This window comes from Camelus dromedarius, chromosome 2 (assembly GCF_036321535.1).
Source record: "Camelus dromedarius isolate mCamDro1 chromosome 2, mCamDro1.pat, whole genome shotgun sequence".
Taxonomy (NCBI): Eukaryota; Metazoa; Chordata; class Mammalia; order Artiodactyla; family Camelidae; genus Camelus; species Camelus dromedarius.
Genome location: NC_087437.1, coordinates 50,593,725 through 50,616,610, shown reverse-complemented (window position 1 = coordinate 50,616,610; position 22,886 = coordinate 50,593,725). Strand labels below are relative to the sequence as shown.

At 40.7% G+C, this 22,886-nt stretch overlaps 1 protein-coding gene across 3 annotated transcripts in view; it reads left to right on the top strand.

Annotated features, from left to right (window-relative positions):
• Positions 1–20,534, top strand: part of LAMP3 (lysosomal associated membrane protein 3) — a 34,107-nt gene extending 13,573 nt beyond the window's left edge. The window contains exons 4-6 of one of the 3 annotated variants that reach the window (XM_010976217.3): positions 5,219–5,276; positions 8,084–8,254; positions 18,787–20,534. In XM_010976217.3, coding sequence (XP_010974519.1) covers positions 5,219–5,276; positions 8,084–8,254; positions 18,787–18,920 — 363 coding nt within the window. In that variant the 3' untranslated portion in view covers positions 18,921–20,534. Of the gene's footprint in view, positions 1–5,218; positions 5,277–8,083; positions 8,255–10,578; positions 11,493–11,932; positions 13,506–18,786 lie in introns of those variants that run through there. The other 2 variants (XM_064493191.1, XM_010976216.3) reach the window with 2 other exon arrangements.
• The last annotated feature ends 2,352 nt before the right edge of the window (positions 20,535–22,886 follow it).

Below are 22,886 nucleotides of genomic sequence, written 5' to 3'. Positions count from 1 at the left end.
AGAGTTGAAGTTTCTGCTCTCAACGCTATGCCTTTGTCATCCACCTGATTGGCAGGCAGCACAAGTTTGCAGCGCTGGCTCTGGGACGTGGGAGAAACCAGTCACCAAGAGGGAGGGGCAGCAGGGTCAGGCAGCACATCGGCCACCTGCGGTCTGGAAGTCTAACTGCCCAGCCACCTGGTGTTACCCCCAGGGCCTTTCAGGGTGTTTGGAGCCCTCTTAGCTGTCAGACTCCTGTAAACTGTTATCAGTGATCAAACGTTAACACCTTCAGAGCACACTATTTAGAACTTCCCGAGGATGCCGCACCCTTCATGCCCTGTTTTCCCTTGTGGGCTCCCCTCCGCCTGGAATGCCCCTGCCACCCCTAAGCCCGCTTTTCCATTCATCCTTTAAGATGACTCAATTATTATTATGCTATGAAGTCTCCCCCACCCACCTCCACCTCCATCCCAGGTTAAACTGGGATGCTTTCTTCTCTTGGTTCCCTGACCCTCCATGTGTTCCCCATTCAGGCCTTTACTGTGCATTTTGCCATCCTGAAGGCAAATGTCTGACGTATTCACATTCCTCTGTCTAGTGCCCCACCCTGACTCTGTATATAGTATATCTTTAGCAAATGTTTGATGAAGAAATGAATCAATAAAAGAGAGAATCTAAATTTCAGAGAACTCTGTGCCAAGTTGCCAAAAAGTAGGTCAGCTGCTCTAAAGACACAATTCTTTGGCTTCCTTTTGTTACCTCCAGAGCAGAGGTTTCTTGATGAAGTCAAGACAACACTGAGCAAAAAATACCTGATTGATGTTGAAGACGCAGTCCACATCCTGAACATCTGTGACTGTGAAACTCCCACAATGCATTTTGCAGAAGTTGAGGAGAGAGTACCCTAGGCCTCTCGGTCATTGGCGTTATGACTTCCTGGGCAGGCTTGACTGGCTGGCTTGCTCTGAACCTTGTCCTCCGCTAAGGAAGGTGTTTAAGATCTCTTTCATGAGCTATTGCAGAGCTCCCTTTAGACACTGGTAGTGAGGAGCCACTGTGTCTAGATTCATCAGTTGAATAGTGAGATGAGATTTTACAAGCGGCCCATTCAAATGGACAAGCCGTAAGTGTTAAAGTACCATATTTGGCTGTTAGGAGTCCTCGGGCCCTCTTTTGTCAATGCTGATGAGTACACAAAGGATTTTTACTTTGTCTTCAAGAACCCAGCATGATAAACATTTGTCACTGTCCAACTCGAAACCCAAATGAGAAAAACATTTGGAAATTAACCCTGTGGGTGTCAGAGGAGTGAGCACACACTATAAATTGCTTAATGTATGGTATGTAATTTCCCTTGGGCTTTGGGTTAAACCTGACACCTGCTTGAAGCAGTCAACCTCCCCCTCCCCACCACCACCCTCCTCTGTATCCACCCCATTCCCATCCCCCAGAGCTGAGGTTTCAGCCTGGTTCTCTATTAACTTTAATTTATTTCTTAATTTACTTTTATTTATTTTTTTAAGTTTTGTTGAACCCAGGACCTTGTGAGTGCTAGGCATGCACTCTACCACTGAGCTATACCCTCCTCCCTTCTCAGCCTGGTTCTTTAATACATAAGGGTAGCTGAGCTTAATTCACTGGCTTAGCTCTCTCTTTCTTGCTGTTTGCAGTGAATCTGAGCTCTGGGAGCTAGGTAAAAATGATCATTTGAGCTCAGTGAGAGAGGTTTACTGGGCAGGGGCAATCTTATTATTACTGTTGTTAATAACACCAGTTAAAATTTGAATGACGACTCTGTGATAAGTCTTTTATGTGATTTCTTCATTTAATCCTCACATCAACCTAAGAGGTAAGTCCTGTTATTATTGTCCCATTCTTGTACTGAATAAAGTAAAGAATTAAAATTTTGGAATGTTCACAGAGATTTGACAACTCAAAATAGGCTACATGGAAACAAAGACTTTTTTTAAGTAGTATTTAAAAATTCTTAGCAACCTTTTATTCTTGCAAATGTTTTAAAGAGAGTGGTTAACAAACTGATTTGTTCAGCAACTTTGTTTGTCATTGATGGTGTAAACTAGGAGTCGATAAGCTATGGCCCCCAGACCAAATCCAGCCCACCAAAAAAATGTTCAATCCACAAGCTAAGATTGGCCTTTACATTATGTAATGGTTGGGAGAAAAAGATTATTCTGTGACACATGGAAATCATAAAAAATTCAGATTTCAGTGTCCATAAATGAGCAGGTCACACACTCATTTGTGTATGTGTGGTCTGTGGCTGCTTTTGTGCTGGAATGACAGAGCTGAGTGGTTGCTACAGACACCCACAAAGCCTAAAATATTTGCAGGAAAAAACTTGCCAACTCTTCATGTAGAATAAACTTCAGCCCTGTTACTGTTCAAATTCCACCAAATTTTGAATTTCCAAGTTAAAAAAAAAGTGCTTTGCTCCAGTTTAAATAAAAGCCAATTTTATTTCCTTTAAGAACATCCTATAACACCATAACTCAATGGAAAAGATAGGTACCATGGTCTAAGTAAGACTCATTTGATATCAGCAGCATAAATTATGTAAAACTTGGCATGTCAAGGAAACTAAACATCCCCCTGCCCTTTTGTAGACATCAGTTCACCTAACAAATTTTCTTCCTTCCTTATGAAGATACACAGCAGCTCAGTTGCCGTCAGCGTTTGTCTAATTTTGACTCAGTCAAAATAGAAGCAAACCTGGATTCAGGCTCTGGACTCTGTCCTGTTCCAGCCTAAGATGAACTTGCAGTGGGTGTGAGCACTGCCATCTGCTTTGGAAGGCCTCACCTTGGGCATTAGTGCCAGAAAGCACCAGCTATAGAGGGGCAGGGCCAGGCCCCCTTCCTGTCAGGGCCAGCTTCGTGGGCACGCGACCTGAACAGTGGGGAGTGCCCATGCTTGGTTTAAAGCTTTCCTGTCCCTCTTGGGTTTCTCAGTGATTTCTGATCTTGCATTTTCGTTTTGTACTAGGCTCACAAATGATGTGGCCAGCCCTGCTTCCTAGAGATGGCTATATATCTAGGCAATTACATTTCAGGGAATGTGGAAGAAAGTTCTTGCACAACACATTTTTCCTCTCTAATATCCCATGAAGGAAAATGTAGAGCAGGACCCTATAGACAAGATCTTGCTTTGTCTCACCTACAAACAATGTACCTCAGAAAAAGATGCTAGGCTCCCCTGAGCCTCTTTGTTCTCTGCTGTAAAATGGGCTAAGAATATTTACGCTGCCTCAGGGAGTTGTGAGGATCAAAGAAGGCCACGTAGGTGAATGCATGCACTTAGTAACCTGTGAAACCCTTAGAGAAGTACATAGCACCCTTTCCTTACAGCCATGAGGATAGGTTGAGGAGATGCCACAGGAGAGCAGATTCCAGGAGGTCTCCCACGGAGCTCAGAGCTGGCCCAGTCACTGTTCTCCTGCTGCTCCTAAAATCAGTCTCGCACTGCAGCCCAAGCAATTTCCACAAACAAAGCCATGCTTATGTCACTGCCCTGCTGAAAACCCTTCAATGGATTCTCTCTGCCCTTAGGATGGGGCAGAGTCTTGTAACAGTGACTACGAGCCCTGACGTATAGGTCTCTCTTATGCTAAAAGGGACACCAAACAAAGAATAACCTGAACAAACTGTATGTGAAAGAAGCCCAAGAAGGGCCTGGGTCACAGTTATTTTTCTCTAAAACAAATGGACGGTCCAAGTACATTGTTCAACTTGTTCAGACCCAAGACTGAGCACTTAGAATGAGGCATCCAGACAGAGAAAAAAATGTGACAATGAGTGTGTATATGTCCATGAATAACTGAAAAATTGTGCTGAACACTGGTAAAAAGAAAAAAAAAAAAAAAAAGAATGAGGCATCCAGATCTTATTCTTCTCCCAGAACCCAGAACAGTGCCTGGTCAGGAGTGGATATAAGAGAAGTTAAAGGCTAGCCTGGCAGCTTGGGGTCATATCTTCCCCAGCCACCTATTAGGGCTGTGACCTTGAGCAAGTCACAGTCACTGCAAGGATTAAATAAGGCACAGCACAGAGGTGTCTGTCCCACGAGCTGAGAAGCTCCCGGCACAAGGTAAGAAGCCGGTCTGTGGATGTGCTGCTCAATGAGCTGTAGGATCTACAGTTCAGTGGATCGATAGTGACCTCACTAGAACAGCCTGTATTTCTGGAACCCTTATTTGTGCAAGGAATCGTCATTTCATCCACAAATAATATATAAATTATTTTATATAGAATGTAATCAAATGTAATCAAATTATTATTAAATTTCTTTAATGACTAGATTGTAAACAACTTAAAGCAATTCAGTTTCAGATTCTGATTTTGGTTGCTCTACCATTTTTGGCAACTTACATGTGGACAGTTTACTATTGAATGTTCAAAAGCAATAACACCTACTTTAAAAAATAAAAACTCCTTTTCCAACTTACCCTTTCGTACCACGATTCAATTTCTTTTAATGTTCCATACCCTGAGAGAAGTTACAGGGATGTTTTGTAGGGTTTTCTTGTTTGTTTTGTTTTTCCAAAGGGACAATCCCTAGGTAAAAAGTGGAACATTGCTTTATATTTCTGAACACAACAACCTGGGGTCCTCTTTGGAGGACCAGTGATCTCAGGGTTAACCATTTTTTTTTCACTCCCTCACGGTGGCCCCATCTAACCATTTTGGAGGCACAAACCCATTAATCTGTTTAAGTAGCTGATATCCTACCCAGGAAAATGCACACACAATTCTGCATACACTGTTTTTCCCAGAGGGTTTATGGACCCCATGAAGTTCCCCCATGGTAGCCTTAAGGGTGAGTGGTCTCAGTTTGACTTCTAACCTTAATTACTAGGAAAAGCTTAATGTACACCCGCCAACCCATCCACCTTCCAGATGTATTTGCATTTTAACAGTGGAAAACTTGGCCCAGCTGAAGGGACTCAAATTGTTTGTACAAGTGGAATTTGAATTTCAGGTTCTAGCAACAAGTATGCAGTAGAGAAATGTTCAGCCGCAGACAAGCTATTACTTGTTATTTATTTATTGTGTGATATGTTTACATTTTTGGAAATTTCCAAACACAATTATGGCTCCATACCAACACACCACCCAACCCCCATGTCAAGGATTTAATAGCTGCCTAAACAGTCTGTAAGCTAGGATCGTAAACATAAAAATAGAGATTATCCAAAGGTTAACATACTGCTGTTTTACAGGATGAAAACTCCTATTATATCAGTGAAGTGGGAGCCTATTTGACTGTCTCAAATCCAGGTAAGTTCCACAGTTTCAACTTTTCATCTCATTGAATTTGCTAATCTTTGATGCTGCATTTGAGAAACAGACTGAGAGAGTAGACAACAATGTAACTTTGGGGGAACTAACTACACCTCTGTGTGCTTCAGTCTGCTTGTCTGCTCATGAAGCAGATTGAACTATATTATGTCGACGATCATCATTGGCAGAAAAAGAGCCGAGTAGCTCACAGATTTGCTGTTAATGATCCAGTTTATTCAGTACTCTCAGAATCATGCATTCATTCTACGAGAATGTAGTTAGTGCCTGCTGGGTTCCGAGCCCTATAATAGGTACTGAGGATCCATAATTATCCAAACATAAAGTCCCTGCCCTCCTGGAGCTTAGTTTCTAGAAGGGGGACAGGACCATAAACAGACACATTCAATTATTATAATACACAGTTAGACAGTGATAAGTTCTATGAAGAAACACAAGCAGAATGGGGTGGAGAGGACTAGAAAGGGTATTAGGGAAGCTTTCAGACAGGAAGGCCTCTCTGAAGATGGGAGGTTTGAGCAAAGAGATATCCCCATTTGGGGACATCTGGGCCTGGGGAAGCTCTTTCCAGGTGGCAGGAACAACAGGTGCACTAGAAAGGGTATTAGGGAAGCTTTCAGACAGGAAGGCCTCTCTGAAGATGGGAGGTTTGAGCAAAGAGATATCCCCATTTGGGGACATCTGGGCCTGGGGAAGCTCTTTCCAGGTGGCAGGAACAACAGGTGCACAGGCTCCAAGGAGTGAGCTTGCTAGTGTGCTCAAGGACCGGGAGGGCCCAGTGTGCTGGCGAGAGTGAGGAGTGAGGGGCCGGCAGGCCCGAGCTCGGAGGGCAGTGGGCAAGGCAAGGTGAAGGCACTGGATTTTATATTAAAGTGTGAAAGGATGCCATTGGAGGGCTTGGGGTGGGGAAATAATATATAAGATTTACATCTATAAGGGTTCACTTTGGTTGCCTTACAGAGAATTGTGCAAAGTGGGGCAAGTTGAGAGAACTCCTACGATGTTCACTTTTAGAGAAATAATGCTCCCTGCCAAGTTGGGGGAGTTTCTCAGAGGCCTTGAATGTTTCTCCAGAAAGCCTTGACTTAGATAACAAACCGCTAGTGAGCAGCTCTTCTGTGCCACGCACTGAACTAAGAGTTTTCATGTCTGTTTTCTCCTTTTCAAAATTCTCTTGACTGGCTTACACTTATTATCTTATTAACTAAGGAATTTATACTAAAGAAACTTGCTAAGAAATGAAAATGTAAGGAAAGGTCTGTTTTAAACACGAGCTGTATTACACTGGCATTGCTCAAGAGGATGTTGTCAGTGATTATCGGTAAAATGTAAGTAAGATGTCACAGTTGACAGTTTTATAGACATTATCTCACTTAGACGAGCCTCCTCATATAGGCTTGGGATTAAATATTGTGAATGGTAACATAAATTAGCTAATGTTATCACTAGCTAAATTCTAGCTAGTGACGGGTAGTAATATCTCAAGTGGCAGGAGAGGGGCAAGTCAGACCAGAAACTGAGAGGCTGAGAGAGGGATAGAACAACCCTAAGTCTCCAAGATCGAGGCTCGGCAGTCCAAATACCACTTACCAGCTGCATGATGCTAGGCAAACGTTTTCAGCTCTCTGACTCCATTTCCTCATCTGCAAAGTGGAGACAGTAGTACCTCCCTCTAAAAAGTGTGAGAATTAAGCAGGAAAGTGCACAGAAGTGCTTGCACAGTGCAGGGCACACAGTGAGCAGACCCTCAGTGTGGGATGTTATGTCAGACGCAGGCAAAGACACCCACAGAGGCAGGAGAGGAGGGACGTCTAGACTCTCTCACTAACAGCCCACGGGTGAATTCACTGAGGTCCACAGTCTGTTCCTCAGCCCTGGGAGGTGTCGGCACATCCTTAAGTAGTGGCTGTCTCTTCAAGTAAACCAGGATCATGAAACTAATGCATAAAATCAGAATGTAAATTTGTTCATTTGTCATGCTCCTGTTTCTTACAGTAACTGCAAGAGGACCAGACAATTGGGTCCTCTGGCCAGTGAATTTTCTCCCATTCAGGAAGCCCAAGTGTACTCGGAAGGGAGCTTGGTGGAGGTGGAATTATAGCAAATGGAGTTAATTATATAAGTAAAAGGTATAACCCATGTGCCTTGAAGCATACACCTCCTTGGAAAGGGTGCACCTGTCACAAAACAGGGCCAGTCCTTGAGCAGGACCGTCTCTCCCAGCAGCGCTCAGATGGACGGGGATGGCCCTCTCCCTTCTCTTTGTTTCCACGGATAACCCCTCCCAGCGACAGGCTTAGTCCTTCATTTTGCTGTATTAATGCATTCAGTCTGGGGATATGCAAATACTTGGTAACTTTGCATGTCTCTGCTCTGATTCATTACGAGTTCATGTGATTTTGTCTCAGAGAACAATCTTACATTTTTTATTACTGAAGTTTTTGTGGGCACTTCTCTGTCGTTCCCCAAGCATTGACAAGAGTCCCCACCAACTCTGCCCCCAGTGATTTAAAATAATTGAGGAAAAGATTGCCAAAAGTTTCATTTCAATGTTATCACATCCCAGTTTATGTGAGGCTGCCCCTGTATATTCCAAACAGAGCACCAGAAAGAAGTCCCCCAGAGGGCACTAGGGTGACTTTTCATGAGGAGAAGGGGACAGAACTCCAGAGAGCCACATCTAAGGAAGGCCATTTAACGGCATGTGGCCACTCCACAACAGCTGGGGCTCAATGGATATTTGCCAGGATTCTTATATGTCACTGTTTCACCTTTGTTGTTTTCAGAGAAGGTTTACCAAGGAATGAAAAATGCTGTGGTGATGTTTGAGACTGTGGTCGGGCATTCCTTCAAGTGTGTGAGTGAACAGAGCATCCAGCTCTCACCCCACCTTCAACTGAAAACAACGAATGTCCAACTTCAAGCCTTTGATTTCGAAGACGACCACTTTGGAAATGGTAAGTTATGGGTTCATCGTGTCACAGACATAAACTCCTGAGACCCAGGGGCAGTTTCAAGTTGTTTTCATTTGAAGCTTTCAAAGGGATAAGAATCACATGAATGTCCTAGAACAGTATGATTCCACAAAGCTCTTAGGGTCAAGTTTCTCAAGGCCTCCCTCTTACTGTTCCTCTGTGCCTCAATACCAACCTCGAAATGAGACACCTTAACTCACTCGTGTTCACTGCCTTCGCATAGCAGAATACATTCCCCTTGTCTGACCAAAAGACTCATTCTGACCCTTTTAAACATGCACACACTCAATCCATCAAAAAGTCAGAAAACACCATTGGCAACCTCCCCTACTGTTCAAGCTGTTGAGTACTGGTAAACTCAGGTGTCTTTGGGGAACTTTAAAAATCCTGCGTATTAGTGATACCTAAAATTCAGGATTTCAGGGTAGATTCTTTCCCACTTGCAGAGGGAAAAGGAAAAGCTGTAATAATTTTAGACAGAAATACACTCTGTTGAATCCCCTCTTCTCGAATCCGGGCTGTTCCACCTGACTGGTGCTTCCTCATAGTTAGTTTCAGTTTCCATGAAACTTCTGCTTTGGGTTTTTACCACTAGAGAGGGAAGCAGGTCCTAGGAGGAAAGTCAGGGGCAGCCCAGGGTGACTTTCCAAAAAAGCCCTTTCCTCCCCACCAGAAAAACAGTATTGCAAGGATTTCCACATATGGGCAGGAATTGAACTTCAGTTTCTAAAAGCATCTCTCTTACAATAATTCAATGACATCATGAGTACCTCTCAACTATCAAAAATAGAGTTAGCTACAAGTTTAGCTATAATTTAAATTTCTATACTATGAATCTGATTTCTCTTTGAATCCCATCGTAAAGTTGAAGTTGTGTCTGGCAGGAAACTTCAGATATACTCGGTGGAGCCCATTTAGCAAAGGAAGGATTAAAATGTTACTTGCCTTGGGTCGCCCTGGTTTCTGCTGGTTTTGTCTGAGTTCTACAATCTCTATCTTTGTTTTGGAGATTTACCACAGTAGTAAGATTAAGTGCTAAAATTTGCTGGTGAGTGTTGCCCCTACTGTGTCATCTTGTCTCAAAATATCCAATATGGGGAACTCTTAAAAATTTCTTATGAAGGCTCAAACAAACTCTGTATTTAGTCATGTGGTCTTAAAAATAAGGCACACACTTGCTCTTCCTCCTCTTCAGAACCTGTGTAGAAGGAAGTGAGCAGGTCTAGGAAACCTCTTAGTGGCAGAGGTGAGAAATAAAACCTTTCAGCCGGACACCTGGCCTGTTAGCAGTGCTCACAAGGAGATGTAAGAAAGCTGTCTTCGTTTTTCCCTCGCCCTCCCTCACCCTCCCACATTCATAGTCACAAGGCCCTATCAGTTCTACCGCCAGATGACTTCTCTTGTTCGTTCCACCGTTGCAGCTTCAGCTCAACTCCATAGTCCCAGTCTTTGTGCTTCAAATTTCACTAAAGATGCTCTGATGTGAAGTTGTTTGTCATTCTATAGGTAATATTTTCTACCCGAGAGTATGAGAAGAGGGAAAAAGGAGCAAGTTAAAAAATAAAAGTTACCGTGCAGCATGGTGTTCTAAAAGGCCTAATGCAAAGGAAGGCCTGATGAACATAGCATTGCGGGGAGGGGTCAGGGAAGTCCTGACCAATGGCTGGGGCTCCAAGAACTGGAGAGGAGTCCAGCAAATGTAAATGCCCAGCCTTATCAAAGAGACTGTTGTCCCACACAGTCGGCTTCTGACCCCCACATTCTCAACCTCTTCTCTGTAAAATCTCAGCCTGCAAAGTTTCCCCATTACCAGGAGCCCAGGCTGTCCAGCAGCCGCTTCAAGAGGCACAGAGTTGAAATAGAAGACTTTGGCCACGTGACTTGGTGCAGGTCCCTGTTTCCGAAGTTGGGAATCAAGGCTCCCCGGCTTCCTCTGGCTTGAGAGTCAATTCTGATTCAGGCCCTCTAGACTGAACCAGTGTTTCTCAAAGTTGAGTCTGCCTCCCAGCTACTTCAGAATCAGCTGGGACCCACCTTCAACCCGCTGAATCATAATTGCCTGGGTGTGGGGCCTGGGGATCTGCAGTTTAATACACCCATTAAGTGAGCACAAGCACTGCAAGTAGCACTGTCCCCGTCCTTTCTCATCTCCGCCAACTGTGGGTCCCTGGCAGTAAGGGGGTAGGCCCAGCCGCTCCATCTCCCACCCGGTTTCCTCCCGCATGAGGCCGAGGTGGGGTGGGGCAGCATCACTTCCCAGCATTGTGGCCAGCCCATAACACCTGTTACTCTGACTTCAATTACAGTGGATGAATGCTTCAGTGACAGAAACAGCAGAGAAATCCCTGTGGCTGTGGGCCTGAGTATCGCAGGACTGCTTGGTGTTCTGCTAACAGCATGCCTGGTGACCAGAACGAGGCCCAGTAGAGGATATGAACACATGTGAAGCCCCACCTTTTTCAAAAGGTGCAAGGTTATGGCCTTGGAAATTCTGGCTGCATGATTAGCCCTAAGTGAAGGGATGGACTTTTCCAGTCGCCTGCTCCATTCTCCCAATCTGATTAGGAAACTAGCTCTCCACCAAAGGGCCATCGAAGGCTAACTCTAATGTAGCCCCTACCCCACTTCTTCCCATTAGGGCGACGAGGTTGTGCCGTATGGGCTTGAATGCCGTGGCCCACACCTGATAACACAGGCCAGGCAGAGACAATTAGGGACAAGAAGCAAGGATGTGAGCAAGGTCCTTGTGAGGAGAAAGCAAACACCCAAAGGGAGGATTGTGGGAAAGACGTCTTCAAACTGCACGGATTTTTCTTACACATTTTTAAGAGTCTCAATATCCAGTTTCTTTTTTTAAAAAGTATTACTTTAAGAAAAACCAATCCATTTCAAAATAAATTGTAAAATGATTTTGAACACCTGGTTTTTGCCCAATTCCTGATTTACTTAAATTACCAATTGTCTTGATAGACTATCGTTTTTTCAAAAAGACATATTCTACACTATTATAGTATATTATTAGTAGAAAACTTCCCACCATTTCACTTTTTCTTTTTTTTAAAGGGATGTGCTGGGGATTGAACCCAGGACCTCATGCATACCAAGCACACACTCTACCACTGAGCTATACCCTCCCCCACCAACATTTTCTTTTTTTAATGTGAAGGACATACCAAAGATCTTGGCAAACAAAAGAGACTTAATAAATGTTAGTTCTCCATTTGCTTCAGTTTCATTTGTTATCTGCCTTCTTGACACCTTTTTCCTGTTTTGTCTCTGTTTTTCTTTGATTTTAGTTTACCCCTGTAGACTTGTTAATTTGGGCCATTGGAAAGCAGAGGTAGGCAAAGCATCAAAACAATAAGAAACGGCAAGCGGAAGAGGTAGATCTACCCAGGTTGTTGTCCACTTGACTTTTAAAACAACATTTACCAAAAAAACTGTAAACCAGAAAATTCCTGATTGGGAGTGGTTGTTGTTGGGAGGAGAATTTCTATTAAACTGTTGCTTGGAATGTTATTCCCAGTTTTCTAGTCCATGGACTGCTTACATATGAGAACCAGGGTTTTTATTTCAGAGGAAGGGGAGAGTAATAGACTTCTGGGTGTTTTTAACTGCTTTTACCAACAGAAAGTTTTCTTGTCTTTCTACACTTTCCAGAGGTGCCATTCATTATTTTTAACAGGAAGTTTATGAAAGGCTGGCGACCACTCTATAACCACTGCTTACCTAGGATGTGTACTGGTTCCTTTGAGGCCTTTCAGCTCTCTCCACTTTCTCAGGAGTGAGAGGGGAGGGCATGCGGCTGCTTCAAGAGTGCTTCAAGAGTCCTTGAAGATGGCTGGAGTGTGAGGACATTCCTGTTTCCTCCTTGCAGCAGGAGGTGTTGGTGCAAATCTGGGATGTGAGGACCCAGTGTTCCCCAAAGTGACTTGGGTTGAGCAGCAAGGACTTGGCTTTGGAGAGATGCCATCTGTCTCCATCTCCTCCCTCCAGCAGGCACCAACCAGTGCCCGCTCGAGACTCCCATTTCCAGTTCAGCCTCAAGTGTACTTGGAAGGTTCTATACCGCAGAGCACGGGCAGCTTATTCACAGGTGCCGCACACCATCCTGTAGAATGACTAGAGGAAGGTTGATCTTCTAGTGCGGACATTTCTCCCACAGCAGATGCAAAAAGCAGTGGATTGAAATCAGGAAGAGTGGGATAAGGCAGGTCACTTGAGGTTAGTTTTCCATTCTACCATCTTCAGTGAGTTCTTTGGAGTGATGGCTGGCTTAGACTCCTGTGATCTACCCCTCCTGCCCCCCACGCCAAATGTCTTTAAAGTGACTTTGAATTAACCAAAAAGAGCTCAAGTTTCATTTGAATGACTAGTAAACAACTGCGTTATCCTCTCGCACTTCTGCTTACTGTCTGCAGGGAGTCCTGAGAGGGTCCCTGCGGGGAAAGTGCTGGGATTGAGACTTCAGTAAACTGGGTGCTGGAAGAGGCCCCTCCGCCCCCAGGGTTGTCTCTTCCCACGGAAGCTCCAGTGGCTGAGAGGCTGTTGTCGCTTTCTGAGGTTGGGCCGGAGGCTGCCACTCCGGACTCCGGGAAGACCCCTCACAAAGGGGCCTCTGATCCTCTCTGGCAGCGCTGTCCCCTTGCCATTGGCTCTCCTGCTGTTTTCTGATCCTGCTAGTTTCAACTCAGTTACTCTCTTCTGCTGATGGTGGAACTCCTGAATTCACCCCTTTCTCTGCAACCAACCTAGAGATAATGGAAACCTTCACTAATGCCCACCTGGAGATAACCTATCCATTGTTCATTTTGATGTACCCTTGAACAAGGCTGGGCGTTGGGGCACCCACCCTCCAGCAGTTGAAAATCCGTGTCTACCAGAGTTGGCCCCCTTCCCAGTGGTTCCCTCTATACCTGCTTTCCTCAACCACCTTTGGAGAGAGGAGTACTGCAGTATTTAATACCAAAAAATTCCAACTATCAGTAGACCCAGCAGTTCAAACTGGTGTCCTTCAAGGGTCAACTGTATTTCCTTCTCGTGAATACTGTTTTACAAACTGGAGGCACACAGAGGACACCATTTGGCATCTTTTTCACCTGTGCACTGTAAGTATCTCTCCGGGCTCCTAAATGTGCAAAGTGCCATTACCATGACCGCTATCCCGAATGTGCTCTCAACATTATACAGTTATTTACTTAACTCTTCTGTTTTTATTGGGAATGTTTGTTGTTTCTAGGTTTTCACAGTCATAATGTGAATAAAGAATTATGTGATGAATTCTATGCAAAACAAACATTGATTGACAAATGCATATAGATATGTGCCTGAATTTTGGTTTTGCCTCATAAACCGTTTGAAATGGTTATAACTTATACTTCACTACTAATTCTTAATTTTTAAGAAAAAATGGGAACAAAATAAATACATGTAGATTGTTTTTAAAAAAAATTAAGCACTACAGAAATATATGAAATGAAAGATTGGAGTTAAAATAGTGACTAGAATTGTCCACACAGAATTTTTCTTCCTCATTATCTAACAGACTGAGGGGGAACTTTAAAAAAAAAATCACTCTTAGAGGTCAGAAAGACATAACCTAACACAATGAACGTTCTGAACTGGTGAACAACAGAGATACAAGACTCAGAGGAAGAGTGGAGAGGGGCAGCCAAGGTGGTACCGAACCCTGCCTCTCCAACACACCTGCCCCAAGAAGCTGCATGATGATAGAAAAACAGCCTGTGAGTGCTTACCACTGTTACTAAAACTGGAGAGAAAATGGGCAATCACTTTATCTCCTCTAACCAGGAGTAGTGAAAATGGCCTCTGCAAAGGCTAGGACATGAACAGGAGCACTAACCCGGGGCCAGAGGACACCTCCAGGCTTAGCTAGTTCCCAAGGTACAGAAAAGAAGATAGAATCCAAATGGTTAGTTCAATAGGGAACATGAACTGATGCCAGACACAATGGAATGAAAGGCCCTGGTTTACCAGTGGATATTATAGGAAATGCAACATCTGGATGAGATGCTCAAGCTTGAGCAAGATGAAAGCAAGCCATATGACCACTATGCAAAATCACTGCAGCGAAATAACAGTATAAGTCTAAATTGAATTGTGGGTAAAGAGTTTTCATTCTGCTGATGAAAAAAGTTCTGGTGATGGACAGTGCTGATGGTTGCACAAAAATGTGAGTGTACTTAATGTCACTGACATGTACACTTAAAAACTGTTAAAATGGTAAATTTCATGTTATATATATTTTACCACAATTTTTAAAAATTAAAGGAGGGAGGTTAGAAAGGAATATGGTCTATAAAATACAAGGAAACCATAACTCAAGAGACAGAGAGAAATCCCTGTCAATTGGTTTTGCTGAGAATCACTTAATAAGAATGTAAATTCTATAAAACCAGAGCTTATAGATGAAAAATTACAGTGAAAGAGTGAGATGAATGCGAGATTTCACTCCTAACACAACAAATCAAGTATCCAAACAACACACTTATGTAGTAAATAGAAATAGTAAGGGTCAGGATAGATAGAGCTGAAAACTGATTTGTCTTCACAGAGAAAAAGACTGAGATAATCAGTTAATGCAGATAAAAATTAAGATTATAACATAGGGAAGATGCTAGGTGTGAAAGATATTCAGATCATCTAAAATGAAGACTACTGGTGCCTCTGAAGTACAGAGTTCAAAAATAAGAAGACCATATATTTGGATTTAAGAGGTTTTCCTTAAAATAAATAATTGAAGTTGCAGATTGAAACTGGAGCACAGTGTATCCCAGAAAAAAAGAAAAAAACTAATGCAGAAAGCTTAACATTAAGACATATCCAAAGTCGGAGGGAGGGTATAGCTCAAGTGGTAGACCCATGCTTAGCATGCATGGGGTCCTGGGTTCAATCCCCAGTACCTCCTCCAAGAATAAATAAATAAACCTAATTACCTCACCCCACCAAAAAAAAAAGTCATTGAACCTTAAAGATAAGGAATTCTTTAAACATATAAACTCCCCCTTCCCCTCAAAAAAGCAAATCACCTATAAAGGAGGAAAGTTAAAGTTGGTCTCAGATTTCTTTACAATAATATTTAAAGCCAGCAAAAAACAGACCAATGTCTACAAAATCCTAAGGGAAAGAATGGCTCCAAAATATTATTTGAGTAAAAAGTTAATAGGCAAATATCCTCAAACATGAAATAATTCAAGGGATACAACACCACTGAGCTCTTCTTAAAGATACTGCTTGACAATGAAATTTGATGAGGTCAGAGAGAAGCCACATTAAACAAGAATATCAGCACACATCCCTCAGGAATAGAGAAAACACGGGTTGTTGTTGTTGTTTTTTTAAGGAATTTAATCTATTTAATGAGTTAAATATAAAAAGCATTAAATAATTATGGATCTGAGATTTTATCATACCTTCTCACATATGAAATTTTATATATATATATATATATATATATACATGCTTATTCATCACAGCATTATTTGTAATATTAAAAGATTAAAAACAAACCAAAGAATACTATAGTTGTTAAAAAGAATGGAAACATACATGTTTATGTATGTCTAAAGAAAATTATCCAAAAATATTGTTAAATAAAAAATACATAATGCATAATTGTGAGAAAAGTGGGAAATAAAGTTTATTTTCATTTTTGCTTGTATCTGAAACATTGGAAATATCATATAAGAAACTAAGTAGTTATCGAATAATGGCAGGGGGAACTAAGTAGTTATCTAATAATGGCAGGGGGAACTAAGATGTCACAAGTGTGGAAGTGAAATTTATCAATGTGTATAGCATTTTGTATTATTTTAACTTTAAATTGTGAATGTGTTCTATGTTTGAAACAAATTTTTACAAACCATAGGAATTATAATTACCAACTAGACTCGAAATATTGTAAACGTGAACAATGTTTTTAAATATATATATGTAACTATTCAAAATTTGAGTTGGGAAGAACAGAGGTAGAAGGAAATCAGCTACTGTTAATCTTTCAAAACAGAATCAATAGATGTCTAAATTGGAAACAGAGTTTAGAAAACACATGTCTTTAATTTATTTTATAACCTCTTAATGCATTTCATAATTTTATTTATTATTATCTCTTTTTGTACCATATAGAGATCTTTTATGCAACAATATTTCCCATGTCAAAGATACATTTATTTGAAGTGCAGTAATTCCTCCAGTTTTGTTTTGGTTTTTTTCTTCTATGAAGTTCAAGTAAAATTAAATGAACAACTTTGGTCAAAATAGCATTTGTATGATTCCACTTTGATAAAACTACTTCTATTTATTTTTCTACCCATCTATTCTTATAGTTGTGAAGAAAGATGCCCGAAATAATGTTTGTCCATGTTTCAGCAGTGATAATTTCTGGGTAGGAGGTTTTCAGGAGATTGGTTTTTACTTTTTTATTTGTGATTTCTAAATCATTTTAGTTATTTATTATGAGCATATATCTTTTTTTAAATATAATGATTTTTCTTTAAGCATACACGTGAGCATGCACACACGTACAGAGGGAACAAATGCTTCAAAGGTTTATAGTGATTAATTCAAGTGAAAGAAACATGGTGATTGGATAATATTTTCCCTGTTTACTTTTCTGCATTTTTAAGACAGAGTATAAAACTGTTTGGAAAGTGAAATTTGCCTCTATTCCCATCCCAGCTTCTTGTGTATTTTTTCGCTCTAGATATGTATGAGATGCTTCACAGATCTTAGGGAACTTCCCTGACAGCACCTGGAAATCTATCACATTCTTCTTAAGGGCTACATCATAGTCTATTGTACGAATGTATGATAAAAAAAAAAAAATTTAAGAGGAGCTATTTTATTTATTTATTTATTTTTAATGGAGGTACTGGGGATTGAACCCAGGACCTCATGCATGCTAGGCATGTGGGCTACCACTGAGCTATATGTACCTCCCATGATTTAAAATTTTTGATGGATATTTAGAGTGTCCATTTTTCTCTCACAAAATGGAGATTATTGTAACATTGCTTTGTGTACTTTATGAATATATCTTTCGGTTTTTTTATTTTTAATATATTTTTATTGAAGTATAGTCAGTTTACAATGTTGTGTCAATTCCTGCTGTACAGCGTAATGATGACTGTATCTTTAGTTTAAATTCCTAGTGGTGGAATTGCTGGGTCGATAGGTATGTGCTTTACATTTTGTTTGGACAATTTTATATTTTTTTCTGAATTATTTTATCTTCTAGCTTATGTTCTTTTTTATCTAAGAAATATATATGTAAATATTTATATATTCAATATTATATATAATTAACAAAATTATATATTAAGTTTAACAAATATATAAATAACAAAACTGTCATGTACTCCAAAACTTTTATCATAAACAGCAACATTTCCCTGTCCCTCTTCTTATAGACAAAGCACTTTAACTAGTTTTAATAGTTTCTTGTGGTAGCTATCTCCGTAAGTCTATAAAAAATATCTAGAAGCTTATCCTACTATTTCTTAATTTATCAGCTTTAAACCTCTTTCTATAGCAGATAAGGATTTAACACTCTTGCAGGATTCTTTTCATGGTTATATCACTGTTTTTTGTTAAATCAATAAGGTATGCATTGGTATAGTTATGTAAATATTGTCCACTGCCAAAATCAAATAGTGTACTACAAGCATAGTTCCTGCCTTGAACAGATTTTGTTTTTTCCCTGGGGTGTCTAATTACCATTCCCTCTTCCCTGGCCCCTTTCTGGTTCTTTTTTCTTGAGCTCAGGTGAGAATTGGGTTAATGGTGATCCTTGATCCAGGACACAATTTCAATATTGGTTCTTAGAAGACCCTGTGGATATATCTTCTTACCTATCCTTGAATAAGATATAGATGTAGTTCTCCACTTATTTGTATTCAGTCAAGCTCCCTTTTATCCCCATCGCCTTCCATCTTTCTCCAGCCCAGACTGATTACATCTTAAGTAAATTGAGTAAGTATTCTCTAAGGGAATAAAGAAAAAAAGAGTTTTGACAAATTCACAAACTTTGACTTTTATGCTCTCATAAAACTAGGTCTATTTTTTAATACTTTTTTGCTCACTAAGAGCAATAAAAGAGAACTTTAATTATGGCAAAAAAAAGTTTTATAAAGAAACATCATGTTTTTTCAAGAGGTCATTTTTATGGTGAGATGAACAGTCTGTTTTACATGTAAGCACACTCCACTTTGCAGAGAGCAACACCAGAAGAAAACAGGGCTAACAATTATTAAATATCTATTAATTATTGAGAAGAGAAGTTTATCTTATTTCATCCTCCAACAATTTTATATGTTACTTGCTTACTTTATAAATTGCAAGGTTAAATAACCCACCGAGGTCCACACAGTTTGTGGTGAAATTAAAAGTCAAGCCCAGGTCTGACTCCACAGCTCATGGTCTCCACACGCTAGCCTGCTTTCTAATCTCTCCTCACTAACCCTTACTGGCTGTATTGTATTTGTTTTTTCTCTTAGTGGACGAGTGTTCATCTGACTACACAGTTATGCTTCCCGTGATTGGGGCCATCGTGCTTGGGCTCCTCACTGTGGGTTTGATTGTCTATGGAATCCGCCTAAAGCGTGAATCATCTGGATACCAGAGATTCTAACTGCTGCCAGGGGAAAAGAAAACCATGGAGTTTAGAGGATTCTTTCATCGTTTCCTGGATGTTGAGGACTTCCCTTAGTGTGGTTCCTTCCAACAGCGTAACCCATCATCTTTCACAGAAACCAAATCATTTCTGATTTAAGTTCAAGCAGCATACCAATTTCTAAATATTTTTTGTTCGTCTTACAAAATATCTAGTGTGCTTTTTAAAAATATGTTCTAGTTTCCTTGAAAATATTTTAACCACTCAAAGTCAACATTTGAGATACATTAACATAATGTATGTAAAATGGTATATACTCCGAATTATAGTCCAAAGCAGCAATTGTAATTAACGCTACTTGTGTTCACATTGGGGGTTTTATTTTATCCTTAACCTTCTCCATTTTTAAAAATGCTTCTGTTTTGTCTATAAAATGGATTTTCAATGCTTTTACTATCCATGTTTTATATGATGTACATTTGCCTGGCAATTGATTTACCTCCTTTTCCACTTCAAGTGTTTTCTAAAAAGCATCAAAAAGAACAACATATCACAAGTTGTCTAGGTTTTTAATGTGACACCAGGAGGAATAAATCAGCTTATGTTTTTATCTTGGTGAGTCCTGCTCCAGAATCACTTAAGACTAAGAACTAGGTGGCTATGGACAACAGAATAAGCATGAAACAATAATAATGGCCCTTCAATATTGACCACATATGTGCCCAACACTAGGTTAAGCACTTTATATACATCTCATTTAACTTTCACAACTTACATATGAGTAAACTCAGACTTAAGGAAATTAGTCACTCAAATGTCATCCAGCTCACAAATGACAGAGCCAGAATTTGAATTACTTTTGGTCTGGTACCAAGGACTCTGGTCTTTTCCACTACAGCAAGGGGCCTCCAAAAACAATGACTCTAAGTGCTGCCTGAAGCCTCACACCGGCATATGCTCCCTTCTTAAAGAGGAAATGATTTTGTCCAGAATCATGAGAGATTAGGGTCCATGAAAGGAGGGCTTAATGGAAAATGAAATAGCCTGTCTTTATAAAGTGCTTCAGTCCCTTGAAAGAAACTGAGGGGCTCTATAAAATACTCATTTCTCATTCTATGGGATTGTTAAACTGTGATTCTAAGGACAAAGGAATGTAGTAAACTTCTCAAGGTATTTTTTTTTATTTCTTTGATAGTAGAGAAATCTAACTGCTAACCAATTTTTCTTTCCTGAATGTAGATCCCCCTCTTGTGGTAATTTGCCTCTTCTGCAGTATATAGCCACATTTTCTACTCTAGTTCACTTTATTCTGTGGAGCAGCCTGCTAAGAGTTTTATTCCTCCTTGTTTTTACTACCAAAAAAAAAAAAAGGAACTAAGTCAGGATATTAACAGAAAAGACCACACACCCCTATCATTTTTTATTAAAGGAATAATTGAAGTCACCCTAGAGAACATATTGACTTCCCTGAGTTGTTCTCTTAGGACTCAATAGGGTTGGCAAGGTCCTAACTTTAGTCTTAATAGAATAGTGAATTGTTTTAAAAGTTTTGTAATTAAAAACTTATTTTGGAGATTTGTTTATGTCATTCATTTTTTATAATTTGTGTTATTAAAAGTTTGTTTACAATTAGTGGAGGTTGTTCTTGAATCAAATCAAGTCATCTTTCTATAAATAATTTATTTTGTTCTAGTCTCCATTGCCACATTATTAATAGGCAGGAAGACCTATTTGAGAGAAACTGAATTTCTGAGAAGATAAACCACATTAAAGTTACAAATTAAAATTCTCAACTCTTAGTCCAGGCTACCTGACTGGATTACTGGTTTATTTAAGTGCTGCCACAATGTATCCATTCATTCATTCATTCATTCAACCAGCATCAATTAAGGACTTTCCCAAATGCCAAGCATTCTGGTAGGGGCTGAGCTAAGTAAGAAGTTATGTATTAGTTATCTATAGCTATGGGACAAATTACCTCATGACTTAGCAGCTTAAAACAACAAATGTTTATTATTCTCACACAGTTTCTGAGGGTCAGAAATCTGGGAACAGCTTAGCTGGATGGTTCTGGCTCAAGGTCTCTTACCAAGTGGCACTTCAGCTGTTGGCCAGAGCTGCAGTCATCTGAAGGGTCAACTGGGGCTGAAGATTCTGCTTCCAAGTTCACACCAGATGGCATATCCATAGGGATGCTTACAACACGGCAGCTGGCTTTCACCAGGGCAAATGATCCGAGGGAGACTGACCACCTAATCATAGAAGTGACAATATCATCATTCCTGCTGTGTTCCAGTGGTCACACCGACCATCCCTGGTACAAAGTAAGAATGAAGACCAGGAGAGGTGGAAATCAAAGGGGGCCATCCTGATGCTGTCTATCCCACATCCACTGTCAAAGAGGAATTACTGGTTTGCTTTTTAGAGGAAACTCGGGTATGTAAATTCCAGTACATACGCTAAGGAAAATAGTTTAATAGGAACCTGTAAAAGGGTAATGGGAGCAGGGCCCATTCCAGCCTGCTTCCAACTCTGCCCTAGGTGTAGCCCTTACCCGGGAGAGAGCCTCTCAACTCCTGGACCAGCAACTGCTCAGCTGACTTGCCTCTCCATGAAGCCTGGTTGTTGGCCCATTGTTCTATGACATTTATTTATAGCTTTGCCTCAGGAATTTGTTAACTCTCCTGTCCTCTGTCATAATCCAAAGAGATCTAGACCACACAGACATCCCATGGGATCTCACACTGAACCGCTACATTGACAACATCATGTTAATTAGACAGGACAAGCACGAAGCAATTATTATGTGGCAGGCCTTGGTTAGACACGTGTTCCAGGAGGTAGGAGACAAACCCTAGGAAGATCCAGGGATTGACTACTTCAGTCAAGTACTCAGGGGATCAAGGGCATGCCAGAATATCCCTTCCAAAATAAAACACAGATGTTTTGCATCTTGCATCTTTTCCACAAAGAAGGAAGCACAGAGCCAGGTAGGCCTCTTTAGGTTCTGGAGGCAACATTCTACAGCTGGGAAAATTCCTCTGGCTCATTTACCAGGTGACATAAAAATCTACCAGTTTTGAGTGGGACCGGAGCAGGAAAGGGCAGCACAACTCTAGGCCACAATGCAATCAGCCCTGCTGCTTGAGCGGTACAATCAGATGGACCTTATGGTGTTGGAGGTCTCAGCAGTGGGAAAAGGTACGATATGGAATTCTTGGCAAACTCTAGTGGTAGAATCATAACACAGGCCCCAGGCATTCTGGAAAAATGCTAAGGCCATGCCATTTGCAGCAGAGAAATATATGCCCTTTGAGAAACAGCTTTTGGTGTATTACTGTGTCCTGGAACTTTGAACTTGGGACGCTAAGTGACTATACATCCAGAACTGACCACTTTTTTTCCCCTGGCATACAGCATAGTGAGTCAGTTATCCATATATATTCCTTTTCATATTCTCTTTTATTATAGGCTATTACAGGGTATTGAATATAGTTCCCTGTGCTATATAGTGGGAACTTGCTGTTCATCTATTTTATATGTACATGTATATGTGCAAATCCCGAACTCTGAATTCAACCCTCTATCCTTTGTCTCCCCACTGGCAACCACAATTTTGTTTTCCATGTCTGGGAGTCAGTTTCTGTTTGTAAATAAGTTCAATTGCCTCATTTTTTAAGATTCCATATATAAGTGATATCATACAATAATTTTCTCTTTCTGGCTTACTTCGCTTAGAATTGAGCACTTCATTTACTTCACAGAATTGACCACTTTCGAGCTAAATTCTGTCAAATCCACTAAGTAATATGGTTGGATGGGTCTAGCAGTAATCAGTTGCAAAATAGAACTGGTATGGAAATGACATGCCCAGGATCAAGCCCAGTTTACTCTGTTCTTTTCTACATGTATGTTTTTGCTGTGCAGATTTTTAAAAATTATACAGTTGAATTTATCAGTTCTTTTTCTGTTTCAGTTTCTGAG